The 19980-nt window shown below is 17.8% G+C and overlaps 7 protein-coding genes across 7 annotated transcripts; 2 read left to right on the forward strand and 5 right to left on the reverse strand.

The window, feature by feature from the left end:
- Positions 1 to 20: 20 nt before the first annotated feature.
- PRELSG_0215500 (conserved Plasmodium protein, unknown function) lies at positions 21 to 1646 on the reverse strand (the record flags this gene model as incomplete). Its single annotated transcript, XM_028679946.1, has 1 exon — positions 21 to 1646. One exon carries the CDS (start codon positions 1644 to 1646, stop codon positions 21 to 23), a length of 1626 nt encoding a protein of 541 aa, XP_028535615.1.
- A 1498-nt stretch (positions 1647 to 3144) lies between these two features.
- NFS (cysteine desulfurase, putative) lies at positions 3145 to 4698 on the reverse strand (the record flags this gene model as incomplete). The annotated part of the gene is made up of 1 exon (XM_028679947.1): positions 3145 to 4698. The coding sequence occupies one exon, from the start codon at positions 4696 to 4698 to the stop codon at positions 3145 to 3147; it is 1554 nt and encodes a 517-aa protein (XP_028535616.1).
- A 1079-nt stretch (positions 4699 to 5777) lies between these two features.
- DNMT (DNA (cytosine-5)-methyltransferase, putative) lies at positions 5778 to 8024 on the reverse strand (the record flags this gene model as incomplete). The annotated part of the gene is made up of 1 exon (XM_028679949.1): positions 5778 to 8024. The coding sequence occupies one exon, from the start codon at positions 8022 to 8024 to the stop codon at positions 5778 to 5780; it is 2247 nt and encodes a 748-aa protein (XP_028535617.1).
- Positions 8025 to 8918: 894 nt separating this feature from the next.
- PRELSG_0215800 (proteasome subunit alpha type-5, putative) lies at positions 8919 to 10014 on the forward strand (the record flags this gene model as incomplete). Its single annotated transcript, XM_028679950.1, has 3 exons — positions 8919 to 8932; positions 9044 to 9125; positions 9340 to 10014. The coding sequence occupies 3 exons, from the start codon at positions 8919 to 8921 to the stop codon at positions 10012 to 10014; spliced, it is 771 nt and encodes a 256-aa protein (XP_028535618.1).
- Positions 10015 to 10575: 561 nt separating this feature from the next.
- PRELSG_0215900 (conserved Plasmodium protein, unknown function) lies at positions 10576 to 12414 on the reverse strand (the record flags this gene model as incomplete). Its single annotated transcript, XM_028679951.1, has 1 exon — positions 10576 to 12414. The coding sequence occupies one exon, from the start codon at positions 12412 to 12414 to the stop codon at positions 10576 to 10578; it is 1839 nt and encodes a 612-aa protein (XP_028535619.1).
- Positions 12415 to 13301: 887 nt separating this feature from the next.
- PRELSG_0216000 (conserved Plasmodium protein, unknown function) lies at positions 13302 to 16416 on the forward strand (the record flags this gene model as incomplete). Its single annotated transcript, XM_028679952.1, has 3 exons — positions 13302 to 16097; positions 16170 to 16276; positions 16383 to 16416. The coding sequence occupies 3 exons, from the start codon at positions 13302 to 13304 to the stop codon at positions 16414 to 16416; spliced, it is 2937 nt and encodes a 978-aa protein (XP_028535620.1).
- A 399-nt stretch (positions 16417 to 16815) lies between these two features.
- On the reverse strand, positions 16816 to 19050 carry PRELSG_0216100 (conserved Plasmodium protein, unknown function; the record flags this gene model as incomplete). Its single annotated transcript, XM_028679953.1, has 1 exon — positions 16816 to 19050. The coding sequence occupies one exon, from the start codon at positions 19048 to 19050 to the stop codon at positions 16816 to 16818; it is 2235 nt and encodes a 744-aa protein (XP_028535621.1).
- Positions 19051 to 19980: the final 930 nt, after the last annotated feature.

Raw genomic sequence — 19980 nt, forward strand, 5'->3', positions numbered from 1 at the left:
TTTATACAAAAAAGTATATGCTATGCGTGATTTTTTTTATAATATATATTATAAAAAAAATCACGCATAGCATATACTTTTTTGTATAAAACGTTATCCTTATCATTTTTAATATCATCAATTTTATTTAAATCAATTTTTCCTTGCTCATCCAATACTTTCATTTCACAGAATTCGCTATGCATTTTTTCACAAATTTTTCTTAAAATTTCATTTTTTAACTCAGGGTTATTTTTTATTTTGTCTAACAAATCATTGGAATTGTTATTATCTTTTTTATTATTTTCTTCATTTTCTACATAATTATTAGAATGGTTTTGATTACTATTTTCAGATGATAGTGATTCTTCAAAATGATTTTTCAAATCATCACTAGTATCATTTTTATTGTACATATTTTTATTAATATCATTTCCTTCTTTATTGTTTTTATTTAGTACAGAAACAGAATTAATATATTTTTCTTTTGAATAAGTTATATTCATAATTTTTTTTAAATTATTGTCTTTACTATAATTTTGGGCATATTTATAAAAAGGCTCAAATCTTTTATTATCATAAAAAATATTTAATTTTTTTTTTTTGTTTATATCTAAAAAGTCATTTAATGAAACTTCTTTATATGTTTCATCAAATTTATTTATATAAGAATTGGTATTGATGTCATATTCATATAAATTTAAAATATTATTAGAATATATATAATTATGTTTTATTATATAATTAGGTATAAACTTGGTTTTTTTAATGACTTTATCAAATAATTCATGTCTCTCAAAGTATTTCATTTTATTTTTTTCTTCTTCATGCCCTATTACATCAATTTTGTAATTTAAATGAAATAATTTATAAGATATTTTTTTCATTCTATCAAATAAAGAATTTAAGAAATAAAAATATTTATGAACATTTTTTGTTATCCATATATTATTTATATAATTTACTAAAAAGAAATCATCAATATACTTTGATCTATCTACATTAGTAATTATATTTAAAAAGTATTTATAAATATTATATCCAATGGCATCTTCCTTTTCTAATGAAGTTTTTTTTAATTGCAACAATTCTTTATATATATCAGTGTTGATATTATCCTTATTTATATTTGTAATATTTACTTTTTTAAAATAAAAATATATATTATTTATATCAATAAATTTATTTTCCTTATCTCCCCCTTCTTCTAAAACATTTAGTAATTCATTATCATTTAAAAAATGATTTTTTCCATTATTATTTTTGTAATTATTATTATTAATGTTATGAATATAACTATTTTTATTCTCATTTTTAGTTATAGTATCCTCATTATATGTACTGTCTTGTTTTTTAATATTACTTTCATCATAATATATATAATTTTTATCCAAGTATATGTTATTCACGTCTTTATATAAAATTCTATTAATTTCTTCATTATCTTTATTTTTTATAGCTTTAATTAATAAACTTAACTTATTTTTTGATAAAAGATTTAAAATTTCTTCGTCAGGCAAACAAGTATACTCTCTTTGTAAATTAAAATAATCTCTTTGACCTGGATGATATAAGACTGGAGTTCTGTAAATCTCTGATTTTTTCCTTTTTCTCGGTCTTTTTCTATGTTGTAATTTAGTAGATTTTAACTGTACTCTACTTGACATAAAAATTTTATTTTTAAAATTTTTGAACTTGATTTTTATGTTATAATTTATATATATTCTTATATTTAATACTAATAAAAAAAAAAAGAATAAAAAAATTCTATTCATCTTTTTTTACAGAAATATATTTACACTTAATAATGATATGGGTATTTATTTATATTTAAGACTAAGAATAAGAAAAAGAAAAAGAAAAAGAATAAAAATATTCTTTCATTTTTTTTTACAGAAATATTTAAAAACGTAACAAAATATAATGAAGTATGAGTAAAAGACCCTAATTTTTTTAAAAATATTATAGAAAACATAAAACTTCTAATATATTTTCATATAAATTAAAAAAAAAAAATATACAACATACTAAAAAAATATTTTAAAAACATTAAAAAAAAATTGGAAGAATATTAAGTAATAGTTTTTGATAAATAGATGAAGAAAAAAAAAATAAAATATAAAAAAAATGAACGAATCTATGATATTAATTTTTAAAAAAAAAAAAAAAAAATTAATCTTAAAATTTTTTTAAATTCTGTAAAAAGTATGCTAAATTATTATTATATACACATATTTATCAAAAGTTTAAAGAGTATTTAAAAGTTAATAATAGTTTATTATATAAAATATAATTGTAAAATTTTAAAAGAACAAAAAATGTATAAAAAAAAAGAAAAGGAAATATTTATTTTTTATTTATATGTTCATAAGATAAAAAGTACTTAAGAATTATAAAAAAGAAAAAAAAGAAAAAAAAAATATTATATCTACATTGATTAAACACTGATAATATTTTGAAAAAATGGTCTATTTATTTATTTTTATTTTTAATATTATTCCACTATTTTTAGCTTAAATTTAAAATATGTTTTTTAGTATTTTTTATATGCTTCTACATTTACTGATAATTTTTAGTATACAAAAAAAAGAAAAGAATTAAAATTAAATAAAATTAGAATAATGGAATATTTGATAATATTATAATTTTTTTTTTTTTTTTTCTATTATACATCTTTAAAAAAAAAAAATAACAAAAAACTAAAAATGAGATATTCAATAAATGAAAGTTTAACTTCAAATAAATTCATAATTTTTTTCTTTTTTCTTTAAGAATAATTTATCTTATTTATTTAAAAAGTCAAATATAATGAAATAAATATCAAAAAAAAAAAAAAAAAATTCAGTTCATACTTAAAAAACAAAAAAACTTTTTTAAAAATTAGTTTGTAAATATAGAATTAGACAATAAAAGCTTCGATATAATAATAAAAATATTGCATGTAATAATGAAAGACACTTCTAAAAAAATAAAAAATATATATATATATATACATTGGAAATAAAGCGGTTAAAAAATACAAAATTATTTATACATTTAAATAAATACAAATAAAAATTTTTAATTTTTTTTTTTTTTAATCTTATAAATATCTATTTTTGGTTTTATATAAAAGTTTAAGATTATTTATTTTATATTATTTTATTTTTTTTATATTATTATTTTTTATGTCCAAATAAATTGGGGTGTTTGATTTGAAGATTTTTTTTCTAATTCCATTTCATATAATGGTGAAATATTTCTTAATCTTTTAACTGCTTTAACTAAATTAATACATAATTGTTCTACTTCAAAAAAAGTTGTGAATCTATTAAAACCAATTCGTATTGATGTATGTGCAATATCTTCTGAAACTCCTATTGATCTTAAAACATAACTTGGTTCTAACGTGCTAGAAGTACAAGCAGAACCTGAACTCAAAGCTATTTCGTTTAATGACATTAATAAACTTTCTCCTTCAACGAATAAAAAGGAAATATTAATATTACCAAAATATCTATTTATTTGGCATCCATTAAATATAATATAATCTAAATGTTTTGATAAATGATCTTTTACATAGTTAAAAAAGAAACGCATTTTTTTATTGTCACGATTCATTTCTTTATTACATATATTTGCTGCTTCCCCAAAACCAACAATTAGATGAGTAGGTAAAGTTCCTGATCTTAATCCTCTTTCTTGCCCACCTCCATGAATTATCGCATTTAATCTTATGTTTGGTTTTTTTCTTTTAATATATAATGCACCTATTCCTTTTGGTCCATACATTTTATGAGCAGATATTGACATTAAATCAATATTCATTTTTTGAACATCAACAGAAATTTTCCCAACTGCTTGGGATGCATCAGTATGAAATAGAATATCTTTTTCTTTACATAACTTTCCAATATTTTCAATATCTTGAAATACTCCAATTTCATTATTTACATAAATAAAAGATGCCATTATAGTATTATCTTTTATACTATTTTTAATATCCTCTAATTTTATAATACCTTTTTCATCTGGTTTTAAATAAGTTACTTCAAACCCTTTTGTTTGTAAATATCTACATGTTTGTAAAATACACTTGTGCTCAATTTGTGAAGTTATGATATGATTCTTCTTATTATTAAGTTTATTATAATAAGTGCATATTCCAATTAATGCTAAATTGTTACTTTCAGTTGCTCCAGATGTAAATATAATTTCCTTATTGTTTTTCCCATTAATTAAATTAATAATATTTTTTCTTGAATCTTCTACTGCTTTTTCTGATTCCCAACCAAAAAAATGATTTCTTGAATGTGCATTTCCATATATATATGTCATATAAGGTAACATTTTATCTAATACTCGAGGATCAATCATTGTAGTTGCTTGACTATCTAAATAAAATCTATTCATTTTACTCTTTTGATTTTCTTTAACATTATCAAAAATTTCATTATTTCTAATAAATTCCTCATTTTTATTTAATGTTCTTTTTATATTATCGCTTAAATTATTTACTATATCATCTTCACCATCATTTTTATTATTTAACTCTTCATAATTATTTCTATCATTCAAATTATTTTCATTCACATTCTCAATAAATTCATTATTCCTCTTTAAATTACTCCAGTTATTTACTAAAACTTTTTTGAAGTTTGTTGTCTTCTCATTTTTACAAATTTTAACTAGTGAACTGCTTTGAATGTTCAGATTTTTTAAAACGTGAAGAACTTTCATCAGAATTTAAAATAAAGAGAAAAAAAAAGAAAAGGAAAAAATAATCATATAAAATTATACTGTTATATATAAATATTCTATATGAAATCGTTTTTTTACATAATTTTCAGGAAAAAAAAATGAAATACTATAAATTAATAATAAAAATGTTAAAAAAAAAATATATATATATATATATAAATCATTAAAAGTTAAGTTATTCAAAGAGAAATAAAAAAAAATTATTTAAAAAAGTAGATGAATTATTTAAAAGGAAAAAAAAAAAAAAAATTATCAAAAAAAGTAAACTCATGTAAAAAAAAGAAAAAATTTAGTAATTTTTAATTTTACAAATTATGAATTAAAAAAAATGAAGAAAAAATAATTTACATGAGAAGGAATATGTAAAAATAATAATTTGCCGAAAATAGTTACAAAAAAAAAAAAAATAAATAAATAAAATAAAATAAAAATGTTTTGGAATAATAGTTAAAAAGTTTTTTAAATTGAAACTATCTAGTTACAACATTAAAATTTATGTATTACTGGAAAAATAAAAATTATGTAGAAAAAAATATAGAAGTTGGATGATATATGTTTAGAAGTATTTTATATAGATTTATGTTATAATTTAATTTATATATTTGATATATTTAAGAAGTTTAAAAAAATAATTTAAAGTTATAACATTAAAATTTAAAACATTAAGTGTAAAAGTGCTTAAATTCTCTCATTTTCAAGATTAAATAAATGCATATAAAAAAAAAAAATTATATATTTTTTTTTTTTATGATTTTAAATAAATATATCCATAAGAATATAAATAATTAAAAATGTTTGAAAAAAAAAACAAAAAAGCTCATTTAAAAAATAAGGAAAAATGTTAAAATACTAATTACATAATTATCAAAAATTATAACTTTTTAAAGATAAATTATGTAAAAAAACTTCAAATAAAAAAAAAAAAATGTGCAACAAATATAATATCAAATTATTTTATTTAAAAAAATTTTTTTATGAATTTTACTTTTTTTTTTTTTTTACTAAAAGTAATGTTTCTAATAAAATAAGTAATTACTCAATGCTTAAAAAAAATTGAATTAATGCAGTATATTCTTAATATTAAAATCTTCAAATATATTATGATTTTGTAAAATTAACGATATAACAATAGTATTAACAGAATTCCCAATTAATTTATATTTTTGTCTATTTGTTAAAAAATTAGGAAATGTAAATTCGTGGCAGAAGCATTTTTTTTTTTCATTTTTCTCTTTTTTCAAATCCTTTATATTACTTTCATATTCTTTTAAATTTAATATACATGTATTAATATTATTTATATCACAATAATGAGTATTGTAAGTGTACGCACATTTATGATTAACATGATCAATGTTCCAATAGATATTTCCATAAGTATTTTTTGTAACTTTTTTTAAATTATATTTTTCTGTATGCATCTTAAATCCCATTAATCTACATATTTCAGTTGGTGTAAAATATCGGACTTTATCTTCATATTTTCTCATTTGCTTATTTTCATATTCACATATATTGGATACTTCACTGGAATAATAATCATATGATAAATCATTCGATTCTTCACTTGTAGACGAACTTACTATTTCTTTCTCAGGTTCATTTCGTACTTCACATTTATATTCACATAATGTATCTTTATATGCTTTTTCTACTATTCTATTATTATTATTTTTTTCTTCATTATTGTGTTTAGAAAAATAAAGAATTGAACCTGATCCATTAATATAACGACTATAATTAGATGTAAAACACATGCTATGAATTATTTTTGAATTTTTTTTATTTTTCATTTTGCTGTTAATGAGATTATTTATATATTTATTTTTTTCAACATAGTACTCATTGGAATCATAGCAACATATATTCCCTTTTTTATTGATATCTAAAATATCAAAACAACATGCTAATTTCTTTTGAAGAAAACTTTTCTTTATTCCATGTTCGTTTAAATTACTGTTAAATATATTTATATTTTTAAATTTTTTATTATATATAGAAAATATTTCATTACTATCAAGATATGTTATTATACTTGGTGTATAAAAAGTAATTTTTTCATTTTCTTTTAAGATTTCATTAGTTCTAAATGAAATATACCTTTGAGGGATTAAAGAATTACTATATAATAATCCTTTTTTTTCTTCATAAGTTATATTTTTTTTCGTGTCATTTAAATTATCCTTTCTTTTACAAATGCAGTAAAAACGAAGTCTCTCGTTGGGAATGCCAAATTGCAAAGGTGACAAAAGATAAGTCTGAAAATTATAATTTTTTTTAATAGAATTTATAAAATATAAAAAAGAAGAAGATACTTCAAAATTTTTAACATTTTCAATAAATATATATTGTGGTAAATTTTCTCTCTTTGTATTTTGTAATAAATTGCAAATATGAATAAAGCTATTAGTTCTTTCATCTTTTTCAGTATCTAAAGAAACTATTATTCCATCCACATCAAGATTTTCAGCATTGAATTTATCATATATTTCAGCTACCGAATTATAATAGTTTACATTATTACAGTTCTTCATATTATTATATTTATTTGCAACAATACAATTATTCACATTGTTATAATTATTCATATCTTTATCACAATATGTATGATTTTTTTCATTTTTGTTGGCATTTAATATATTCAAATTATCCTCAGCATTTCTATTATAGCGTATACACCTACTGATATTTTTCGAATATTTATTATAAACATGATTATAACTTTCTGCATTAATATTTTTATTAGATTCTTCCTTTGGTTTAGGAACTTGACTTTTTATATAATTATTCTTCAAAATTATTTCGTTTAAATTAATTTCTTTAAAATTTATATTTTGTCTTGTATAAGGTTGACAAGGATTTGATATTAACAACATATCGAATTGATGAAAATCAAAAAACTGTACAGTAAGATTATTTATATCTGTTTGAATAATATAATTTTTGTCTAGATTAAATTCATTATCATTAATGTGATTTACGTTATTTTTATTTGCTCTTTGTTTTTTAGAATTAAAAGAATCTGTTTTTCTTTCGTAACTTTCATTGTTTTTAAAATTTTTTTTAATAAACTTGTTAATGTCTTTTTTATTTGTCAAATAGATAGAATTTTCTTGAAAATTATGATAGTATGTTTGATTTGCTATATGATTTAGATCTAATGAAATAAAATGAAATATATTCTTTAGATCCTCTTTTATATTTTCATTACCCCAGTTATTAATATAATTAATCAAAGCCTGCAATAAGCTATAATGAAACCCTCCTATTCCACTAAAGAGCTCTAATACTTTTATTTTCTCCATTAGAAAAATTATATAGTATTCAAGATACGTTCTTTAATTATGTAAAAAGACTAACATCATTTTGAAAAAGAATAATTCGGAATACAAGAACTAAATTTACATTCCTAATAAAATAAAATAAAGATGTATATTTATGAATACTTATTATATTTATACAAAAAAAAAAAAAAAAAAATAAATAAATAAATAAATAAATAAATAATTTCTTTATAAGTTTAAAATAAATTTACTTTTAAAATATATTTCACAGTTCTATTTTTAGAGTGTAAAATATAGTAAGTAGAACATATGACAAAATTTTATTAAAGTGCTATTTGAGAATATATATATAACAACATATAAAATAATATAAATAAAACTTTCTATTAATTAAATTATTTTATTGTATAATTAAGGAAAAGTAAAATATATTTTTTCTTTTTTCTTTTTTTTATGTATAAATTTATTTTTATGTACAACTGTATTTTTTAAGAAATGTAATATATTATTCATTTACTTATTTACTATTTTAATTTTTTTTTTTTTTCCAGTCTTTCCCCCGAGATAATTATATATAATTAATTTTTTTCTTAATAAAAATTAAAATATATTATTAATTATATGATGTAATATAATAAAAAAAAAAAAAATGAAATAAAAGATATATATATATATATATATATATATATATATATATATATTGTAAAAAAAAAAAAAATTTTGAAACTCTTGCCCCTATAATTTTTTTATTATTCCTATTAATTCCTTTTTATGATAAGTTTATAAAATAATTTATATATTTTAAACAAATAAAAAAAAGAATGCATATATATTTTATATATATATATATATAATTAGATTAATCACAATTTCATTTTTATTCTCTAAACATAATATTTTCTTTTTAAACTTAAAATGTTTTCAACAAGGTAATTTATATGAAGAAAGAAAAAAAAAATTTTTTTAATTTCATTTAGTTTTATTTTTTTAAAAAAACATTTTTATATTAATATATATATATAATTTATTTATTATTTTAGGAGTGAATATGATAGAGGAGTTAACACATTTTCTCCAGAAGGAAGACTTTTTCAAGTAGAATATGCCTTGGGAGCTATAAAGGTATGATATAGAGAAATATGAGAAAAAAAAAAATACACATATATATATATAGCAAAAGGAAGAGAAATATGCAATTAAAAAATAATAACAAAAATAATAATAATAATGTTATTAAATTTTTAAAGATACAGAATTAGATATTTTATAAAGAATAAAATGAATTATATAAATGTAATTCATTTGATTCATTATTATTTCTTTCTGTTATTTATAGTTGGGAAGTACAGCTGTAGGTATAAGTGTAAATGACGGAGTAATATTAGCTTCTGAAAGAAGAATTTCTTCAGCATTGATTGAAAAAGATTCTGTTGAAAAACTATTAGCAATAGATGATCATATTGGATGTGCAATGAGTGGACTTATGGCAGATGCAAGAACTTTAATTGATTACGCAAGAGTAGAATGTAATCATTATAAGTTTATATATAATGAAAATATAAAAGTTAAATCATGCGTAGAATTAATATCAGAGTTAGCATTAGATTTTTCCAATCTATCTGATAACAAAAGAAAAAAAATTATGAGTAGGCCATTTGGTGTTGCATTATTAATAGGAGGAGTTGATAAAGATGGACCTTGTCTCTGGTATACTGAACCATCAGGAACTAACACTAGATTCTTAGCTGCATCTATTGGATCAGCACAAGAAGGAGCAGAATTATTATTACAAGAAAATTATAATAAAAATATGAGTTTTCAGGAAGCAGAAATTTTAGCTTTAACAGTTTTAAGACAAGTGATGGAAGATAAGTTATCATCTTCTAATGTTGAAATTGCTGCTATTAAGAAATCAGATAAAACTTTTTATAAATACAACTCAGAAGATATTTCTAGAATTATTGATGCATTACCATCACCTACTTACCCTACAATTGACATGACAACATAAAAATAAATAATATTAAAATATATCCACATATGTAACTGATTTTCTATAAATCATTTTCTTTTTTTTTTTTTTTTTACAAATAGATATAACATATGAATGTTTATTTAACTTTTTTTTTTATGAAAAATATTTTTATTTTATTTTATTTTTTTTTAACGAAAAACATATATATATTTTTCAAAGACATTACATTTACTTTACATTTTTTTAAACAAATTATAATTTAATATCAAATTTCTTATTAAATTAGAATTTAAACTTTTATGAAATATTATACATAATTTAATTCCTTTCTAATAAAAAAAAAAAAAAAAGAAAATTTTCTATTAGTTTTGAATGAATATGTATATATATATATATATATTAATTTTATTTTACACTACTTTATTATATAATACTATATTTTACATTTTATATTTTTTATATATTTTTTTTTTTTAATTTTTACAAAAGACAAAAAATAGAGGCATTTTGTGACAAATAAATTGTATGTACATAAAAACAAATAAAAAAAAAAATAAGATATAAATTCCTCTTAATTTTTTTTTTTCTTTTTATAAATTAAACAATTATAAAAGGGTTGTGTATATGCTTAGCCATCTGGGATGATTTAACAAAGTCATAATAAGTAATATTATAATGATTCATAAATGCTTTATTGGAAGTTTGCAATAACATTTTTAAATCTATTGGAGGAATATTAGGTTTATACACTAAATCATTGAAATTTTTATTAAAATCGTCATAATTATATTTTCTCACAAGTTCTTTATAATACTCAATATAATTATCATAGTATATGTTCATATAGGCAATATGTCTAGGTATTATTCTTAATCGAAAACTGTAACTAAAATATTGAGGAAAAGATAGTACGTCATGAAATTTTTTATTTAAATTCCTAATTAAGTAAAGAAGTTTTGGTCTTATTGTTCTATATATATTGTATGTAAATATTCTAGGATATTTTTTAATTAACTTTTTCAAATCCTCTTCTTCTATATCTTCGTGCAAATATAACAATTCTTTATATTTTTTTTTTAAGTTTCCAAAGGAAAAAAATTGAGGTAAGTTATATAATATTTTTACCAATTCCTTATAGGAGTAATTTAATTCATTTTTATAATGAGATATTCTCCTTAATATAGTTTTTTTATCTATTAAAGACAATCTTGGTGATCTCACTATAATATTTTTGATCATATTTAGATTTAATCCATTTGTAATGACTTCTTTTGTATTTACTATTTGTTCTCCGGTTAAATTAAAATTTATTTCCTTTTTTTGAATTTTATTCTCTTTTTCATGACAATTTTCAAAAAAACTTTTTAATTCATTGGATGTTTTAAAATGGTTCTTAAAAAAGTAGTATATTTTATCATAATTTTTTATAAAATAAGTTAATTTATCATCATCATCAGAAAACTTTAAGTTATCACTTGAAATTTTTTCATTTGAGTCCTTATTTTCTGTGCTGTCATTATCTGATAAGTTACTGCCTTGTACTTCAGTATTATGAATTACATTTAATATTTCCTTTTTTTCATCCTCTTTTTTTTCATTTATTATTTCATCTTTTCCTTTATTAGTATTATTAGGATCAGTTATATCCTTATCTTTTATAATTTCTGTAAAATCAACTTTTTCCTTATTTTTTAAAAAATAATTAATTGCTTTATCTAAATTCCCGAAAATTAAAAAAAATATAGCAGACTCATCATGACATTCTGGATAAAAAAAAAAGCGAATATCTATATTTATAAATCGAAATATAGAATAAATATCAAAATTAAAATATTCTTTTGATTTTAGTTTTTTTATGATATTAACAAAAAAATTTTTATCTTTCAGAAGCATAGCCAACAAATTTTCCTTATATCCTATTGCATAATTATCTAAACTTTTTAACTCTTCATTGTTTTTTTTTGCAATTTTTTTTATTCTCATAAATTTACAATTAAAATTTTTTAATCTATATTCTAATGCCCACTTAAAAGCATTCACAAACCTTTCCGGTAATTCATCAACAAGCTCATCTTCTTTTCCATTAAAAAAACTACCCAATATTGTATTATCTATTTTTTTTACATTTTTTAAATTTTCAATATATTTTTTACTTTCAAATAATTTAAAACAACTTTTTTTTAATCTTTCCTGTACGTTTTTTTGAAAAATAGATGATTTCTTTAAATAAAATAAGTTGTTTCTATTTCTATTACAGCATGAATTTATTAGACATATTTTTTTTTTCTTATGATATAAAAAAACTTGATTATCATTATTAATTACACCTTTATATTTTTTTAAAATATTACTATAGAAAACTTTTATACATCTAATGTAATATAAATTTAAATTGAAATATATAATTACTAATACAAAAAAAAAAAAAACATTCATTTCTCTTTTTTTTTTCTTTTGAAATTAATATTATCTCATAAAAAATTATATTTTTCTGTTTTTAAAACTACAATAAGTTACCAAAAAAAAAAAAAAAAAGAAAGAAATATAAACAAGATATATAATTTTAACAAATTTAAAATATAAAGAAAATTTACTACCCTAATAAACTAGTAAAAATAGAAAAAAAAAAACAATTTTTTAATATTTAAATAAAAAGTTAGTAAATAAACAAAAAAAAAAAAAAAAAAATGAAGTCTTAATAAAACAGGAAAACAGTCTAATAATTATTATAATAAAAATATATATATTTATAATGTAAAATTAGGCATAAAAATTAAAAAGATATACGAAAAATTTATTTAAAAATTTAAATAAGAAAATGAACACATAGATGTAAAAAAATATAAAAAAATATTGAAAAATATTTATTTTTAATAATTTTATGGCAGTAAAATATAAAAAATAAAAAATTATTTATATTAAATATCTGAAAAAATGACTTAAAAAAATAAAATTATATCAACTACACTCTAACAAAAAAGAAAAAAAAAAAAAAAGATTAAAAAAGGCAATATAATGATATATAAAGAAAAAAAATTATATATATGAAAGTTAACTATATAAAATTCACATAAGAAAAATATGTATGTTTTTTAATATAATAACTATATATGAATCAAGTCATAAAATTAAATGACAATTTTATGTATTCAAATGACATTAGTCGGTAGTATACTTAAAAATTTGGTATACATTAAATAAAATGAAAATAAAAAAATGATATATATATATATATATATCCCTAAAAAAATGTAAAACCATACTCGTTAAATAAATATATCTTAAATAATTATTTAATAAATATATATTTTTAATTATATAAAATGTTAAAGTATGTTAATAATATAAATAAAAAGCTAATTTATAAATTACACATAGAAAATGACAAAATTATTAGTATGCCTATGTTTTTAGTAGATAACTTATGTATAAGAAATAAAAAGGAATTAATTATATTATTAAATAATGCTATTTTTTTTAATAAAAAGGATTTTTTAGATAATTATAAAAAAGTCTTATTGAAAAATAATAACTACAATAATATTAGTGAAGATGAAAATATAAATAATAATAGTAAATATAATAATAGTGTTAACAATAACATAACTACTTGTAATATTAATAATCCTAATTATAATAATAAAATTATAAATAATAAAATTAATGAAAATAAGAATGATTATTATGATAAATCAAAATTTCCTATTAATAAAGACAATTATCCTGCTAAAGATAAATTATCATACATCTTTAATTATTATAAATATAATAACGAAGAATATGATGATCTAATAAATGAATTATCAAAGAAATATTCTGACATAGATTACTACAACTCAAATTATTTAGATACTATTGAAGATGAAGAAGAGTTTATTAATTATTTAGAAAATATTAAAAAAAATGAAAATGAGGAAGTAAAGGAAAAAGAATATTCATTAGTTGGTTATATTCCAAACGACTATTTTTTTTTCTATTTTAAAAATAGAATAATATCAATTAAAGAGTTTTTATCTTTTAACGATTTATTTTCATTTATTTATCTATTCAGTAAAAGAAATGATATAAATATTATGAAGATATTAGCAGAAGAATACATAAAAAAAATGGAAATGAAAAAAGATAAAAAAGTTAATAATAAACACATTGTACATTTGTTAAATATATTTATTAAACTAAATTACGAAAAAAATAATATTCATAATGTCATAAAGAGATTTTTAGAAAATGTGTATATGAATGTTTTAAGCAATGACTTGAAACTATCAGCTTTATGTGTTTCGTGCTTATCAAGATTGCATTTATATAACATTTTATTTTATGATCATATTTCTAATTTTCTAAGAAATATTGATAAATGTTCTCATTTATCATTTTCTATTATACTTCATTGTATAGGATATCATAAGCATTACTTGATAAAAAAAAAAAGGGAGGTTTATAAAGAGATAAAAAGTTATAGGAATTTAATAAATAAATATAATGAAAATTCAACAGAAAAAAGTAATATTATAGAGTTTAAAAAAGGTAATAATATTAGCAGTGAAGAGAAAAACATTTTACTTAATTATGAAAAATATATAGTAAGTGATATAAAAACAAATATTTTAAAGTTTCAGTTATCTAAAAAAAATAGGAGTCTAATAAATGAATTAGAAAACAAAATAATTGAAAAATTAATAAAAATAGATTTGCAAAATATATCAGGAAAATCCATAAGTAGCATATTTCATTATTATTACTTAATAAATAAAAGAACCTTAAATGAAAAAGACCAAATTTTATTTAGTAAATTAATTGATATTTTAATAAGAAATAACATAAGTCTTATTAAACCTAGAAATTTTCTTATGAGTTCTTATACATTAATTTTGCATAAATATTTTACTAACATCAGTATATCTTCATACTTTCTTATTCAATGTTCTAAGTTAATTAAAACACTAAAAAAAAAAATATACATAGAAAATTTACTTTTTGTTTTAATTGGTTTTTCTCAAAATCAATTAATATTTTATAAAAACAAAAATAGTAAATTTCCTAAAATATATGTAGATAAAAAAAATAATAAATTATGTAATTTCAAAATAGAAAATAAATATATTGATATGTTAGAAAAATCAGAAAATGAAGTAAATATTTTAAACAAAAGGGATGCTAATCCTGTTAGTTGCAGATCAGCCTTATTAAATATTTTTGATGAGATAATAAATTTAGATTATGAATTAAATAAGGATCAAATTCTTTTATATTTACAGTTGTTTTCAAGTTTTGATATAAAGTTAAATGCAGATATAAAGCAAAAACTATATATACTAATTATTAATTCTGCTAATGATTTAATATCTTCAATTAATTTTGTTTTTCAATTGGCAATTAAAATATATGGAGTTCTTAGCAATTATATGAAAACAATAGCTTTACATTATCTAGAAAAGGTCGATTTTGAATTATGTAAATTTTATAAATTAATAAAAAACAATGAAAAATACTTTTATAATTATATAAAAGGTTATAATTTTAACGAGAAGGAGTATTCCTTTTTATGTGATATAGATTATTTATCAAATATCCTTTTTATATTTGATCAAATAGATGTAAACAAAAAGGATTTTATAATAAATCTTTTAAATTTCTTGCAAAATAATAATTATTTATTGTTGACTTATAAAAAAAATAAATTTAATTCTTACGTTTACATACTTCACTATATTGGATGTATACCTACTGAAAAAGAACATAAGAAATTGATTGATTTTACTTACACTAATTTATCTGACTATATAGATTTATCTTATAAAGAGTATTTACAAAAAAAAGAGAACATAAATATAAATAACCTAAATGATATAAAAAAAAAAGTAAATAAAAATGAGAATACAGAAATAGAAATAGATGAATATAGTGAAGAATATATAAAAAATAAAACTAGCAAAATTGTAAATGAAAATTTAAATGAAAATATGAATGAATATATTAATGAAAATTATTTTAATGAAGTCAATCATAAAATTATAAATGATAAAATATATATGAAAGATTTAATATTATTATTAGATTCTATAAGAATTAATAAAGCTTATAACTATAACTCACTTATTAGTAACATAATGAATATGGTAAATAATATTTATATTTATTTATATTTATATTTTTATTTATTTATATATTTATAATTTTTATATTTGTAGATGAATACAGAAAAAATAAAGTTGCTATCAGATGAAGACATTGAATTAATAAATTACATTTATATAGACATGGGGTTAATGAATAAATATATAATGGATGAAGCAAAGTAATATAAAAAAAAAATAAAAAGAAAAAATAAATAAATAAGTAAAATACTTTAAAAAATTATATATAATAAAAATAATTCCAAATTTTTTTTTTTAACTTAATAGGAAGAGGGGTTTAACTATAAGTTTAGCTTCGTAATTTGTATTATATTTACGTATTCATTTGTTTATGTTGTTATTTATAAGCATAAATTAAAATGGTAAATTTATATATGATGATGCTAAAAAAAAATTAAAAATAATTAAATTACTAATAATATTTTTTAATTAAGGATTCTGCATATAATATTTATTAGGTGTTTTTAAAAAAATTTTACACCTTTATTTTTCTGTTTTTCTTAAAAATACTTATTTTTTTTAATTTCCATTCACATATACATATATTCTTTTTTATTTAATTATATATATGTTGTGAAATTTTAAATTGTATATATGGTGAAAATAATGTAATCAAAATATTCTTTTTGGAATAGATGGATATATAGAGGTTAAATTCTTTTTATGAATGAGAAAAAAAAAAAAAAAAATTAAATATTATTTACATTTTTTCAAGTGTATTAATTATATTTATATTTCTTTTAAATATATTTCGGCAGTATTCTTCACAATTATCTTCTCTCATATTAAACAAATCATAATTTTGAAAATTTATTATAACATTCCATATATGTTCTTTATTTATATATTTTTTTAATTGTTTTATAAAAATACTACAAATAATTTTTTTTAATTTATAGCTATCTAAAAATACTTTTTTTATTTTAAAAATTCTAAAAAGAAATAGAAAAGATTCCGTATAACAGCTTAATTCTAGTAATACTAAGCTTAGTAGGAAATTTGCCAAAACATTCTGATTATTTAAATTTATAGTCAATTTTATACAATTAAAAAAATCATATATCCACTTTTTTTTATACAAATTTGGATTTAAAAATATTATATTTTTAATAATATATTTTTCTTTATTATCTAAAGATAGGTAAAACTCATTATAGTTTTTAATAAATTCTCTATCTTTTTTTTTTATATAAGAATTCTCTACATTAAATAATTCTATATTTTGTATATTATTTTTTTTTTCATTATATTTTTTACTTTCATTCTTTAAGTGTTTTATATCTTCTATTTTTGTTATGCAATCATTTTCAATTATAAATTTATCTTCTTCATATACATATATATATTTACAAGTTCTCGTAAAAGAATCTAAATAAAAATAATTTTTTAAGAAATTATAATATTCGCTATTGTGCTTATAAATTTCAAATGCTTCAATAAATTTTTCGTTAGACCATATCAGATTTTGCTTTTTTGTAATTATGTTTCCTATGTGCATCTGAGAAAAATTGTTTCTAAAATTAAATTTAATTAATGAAGGCATATGAGAAACATTAAGTAAAAGATATTTACCTTTATAATTTAAATTTTCTAAATTTTGAAACTTTTTACATGAGAATAATAGTAAATTAAAATAATTTAATAAATTATCATTATATTTATTTTCCATTTTTAATACATCGTTATTTAATTCGTTTGATAAAAAACCAAATTTATCATTATTACAGTAATATTTTGAGTTAAATGTTACAAAAAAATGAAAATTACATTTATATAGAATATCTTTAAAATGTGCATATATATATTTTTTGTCATCGAAAACCTCTCCACATATATTCATACCTAAAAAATTTTCTAAATTATTAAAAGGAAGCCCATCTATGCTTAAGTTATCTACAAACTCATACTTATTTATAAATTGAAATGGCAAACAAGCATATATACAATTGTCATTTTTTCTAGGATTTTTTACTATCTCAGCTTTCTTTTCATTATTACGAGCATTTCTAACAGAAAATACTTTAACAAAAAAGCATTTATGTTTTATATCATATTTATATATCCATCCTCTAACGACAGAATGTTTTTTTACATTTTTCAAAAATTTCTTTTTTCCTAAATTACCGAAAATTATTGATCTTTTGTACTTTGTTAATTCATCTTTGTCTTTTTTCATATTCTCAATCATAAAAACGCTATTTAAATTTTCATTATATAAATTTATATTAAAGCATCCATAATTTATATGAAAATAATTATTAGTAAAAGGAACAAAAGATATATCACAAAACCCTACATCATTGTTTTTTATTTCTTCTTCAAAATAATTTTTTATATCATATTTTTCTTCAGAACTATCACTCATATTTTCTTCACTTTTTTTTTTCTTCTTATTCTTTAGTAATTGGTTTTCTTTTATTTTAGAATGTTTCAAATTATAACTGTCAAATTTTTTTATTTTATGGGAACTTATTGCTACATGCTTATTATTATTTATTTCATTACCTAATTTTTTCATTTTTATATTATTATTATTTATTTTAGAGTTTTCATTGCTCATTGAATCTCTTTTAACATAATTTTTCATGACTTTTTCTACGGTCTTAGAACTCACATAATTACTATTAATGTAGTCATAATAATCATTAGTAGAATTATTAAAATTTCTTAAAAATATATTACATAAATTTGTTATTGAATTATTTTTTTCTAATATATTAAAAGACTTTTCTATTTCTTCAACTAAAAAATTACTATATTCCTTTGCATCATTTTTATGTTCCTTATTTTTAAAGAAATTATGAAAATTCCCTTTTTTTAATTCTTCATTTTTTTTATAAAAAAAAAAATCTCTGTTATACTTTTTAAAAAAAGGAAATTCATTTTTTAATTCTTCTATTAACTTTTCATATGCTTTTTTTTCGGTACATTTCATTTTTTTTTTTTTTTTTATAAAATCATTAATGTATTATTATTTATAAGAAAAAAAAAATACATCGTAAAAGTATATAGAACATATCCAAATATATTATGTTTGAAAAAATACAAATAAAATGAATTTAATATTGGTAGTATGTACTAACAAAAGAAAAAGACAAAAACAAAAAAAAAAAGAAAGAAAAAAAAAGAGTAAAACTATTTCTTTTTATAAAAAAAACTATATACACTTTAAATATATATATTGTTTAATATAACTTTTATATATGAAAAAAAAAAAATTATTCGTAAAAATTCTTTAACATACATATTTTTTTTTCTTAAAACAAAATCTAAATTATATATATAGAATTCTAAGATACATATGCATATTGTATTTAAAGAAATAAGATGCTTAAGATTAAACAAAAAAATAAAAAAATAGAAAAAAGAAAAAAAAACTTAAATTATTTAAAAAGACTACTCTAATAAAAAATTCGTTTTTATTTTTCCCTAAAATTTCATTTTTATGACATATATTAATACATAGTTGTCTTTAATGTACAATATTTGTTAACAAATATTTTTCCATTCTTTTTATTATCATTGTTAATATATACTATTTTTAAATATAACTTAAAAAATAATAGAATAATAAAAAGAAAATCTATTGATGTATAAAAAGTAAAAAAAGAAACAAACAAGTTCAAAAATAAAGAAAAATTTACAAAAAAATTTGTAAAATTTACAATATTTAGAAACAAAGAAAAAAAAATTGCAAATTTTACAAAATTTAGATATATATAAATATGTTAAAAATATATATTATATATATATGTAAATACTTTTTTACTTTTTATAAAAAATATTAATAAAAAGTAATAAATAAATTCGTATACATAAGAATATAAAAAATATAATAAAAAAAAAAAAAGTTTCCATTGAAGTG

This window comes from Plasmodium relictum, assembly GCF_900005765.1.
Source record: "Plasmodium relictum strain SGS1 genome assembly, chromosome: 2".
Lineage (NCBI taxonomy): Eukaryota > Apicomplexa > Aconoidasida > Haemosporida > Plasmodiidae > Plasmodium > Plasmodium relictum.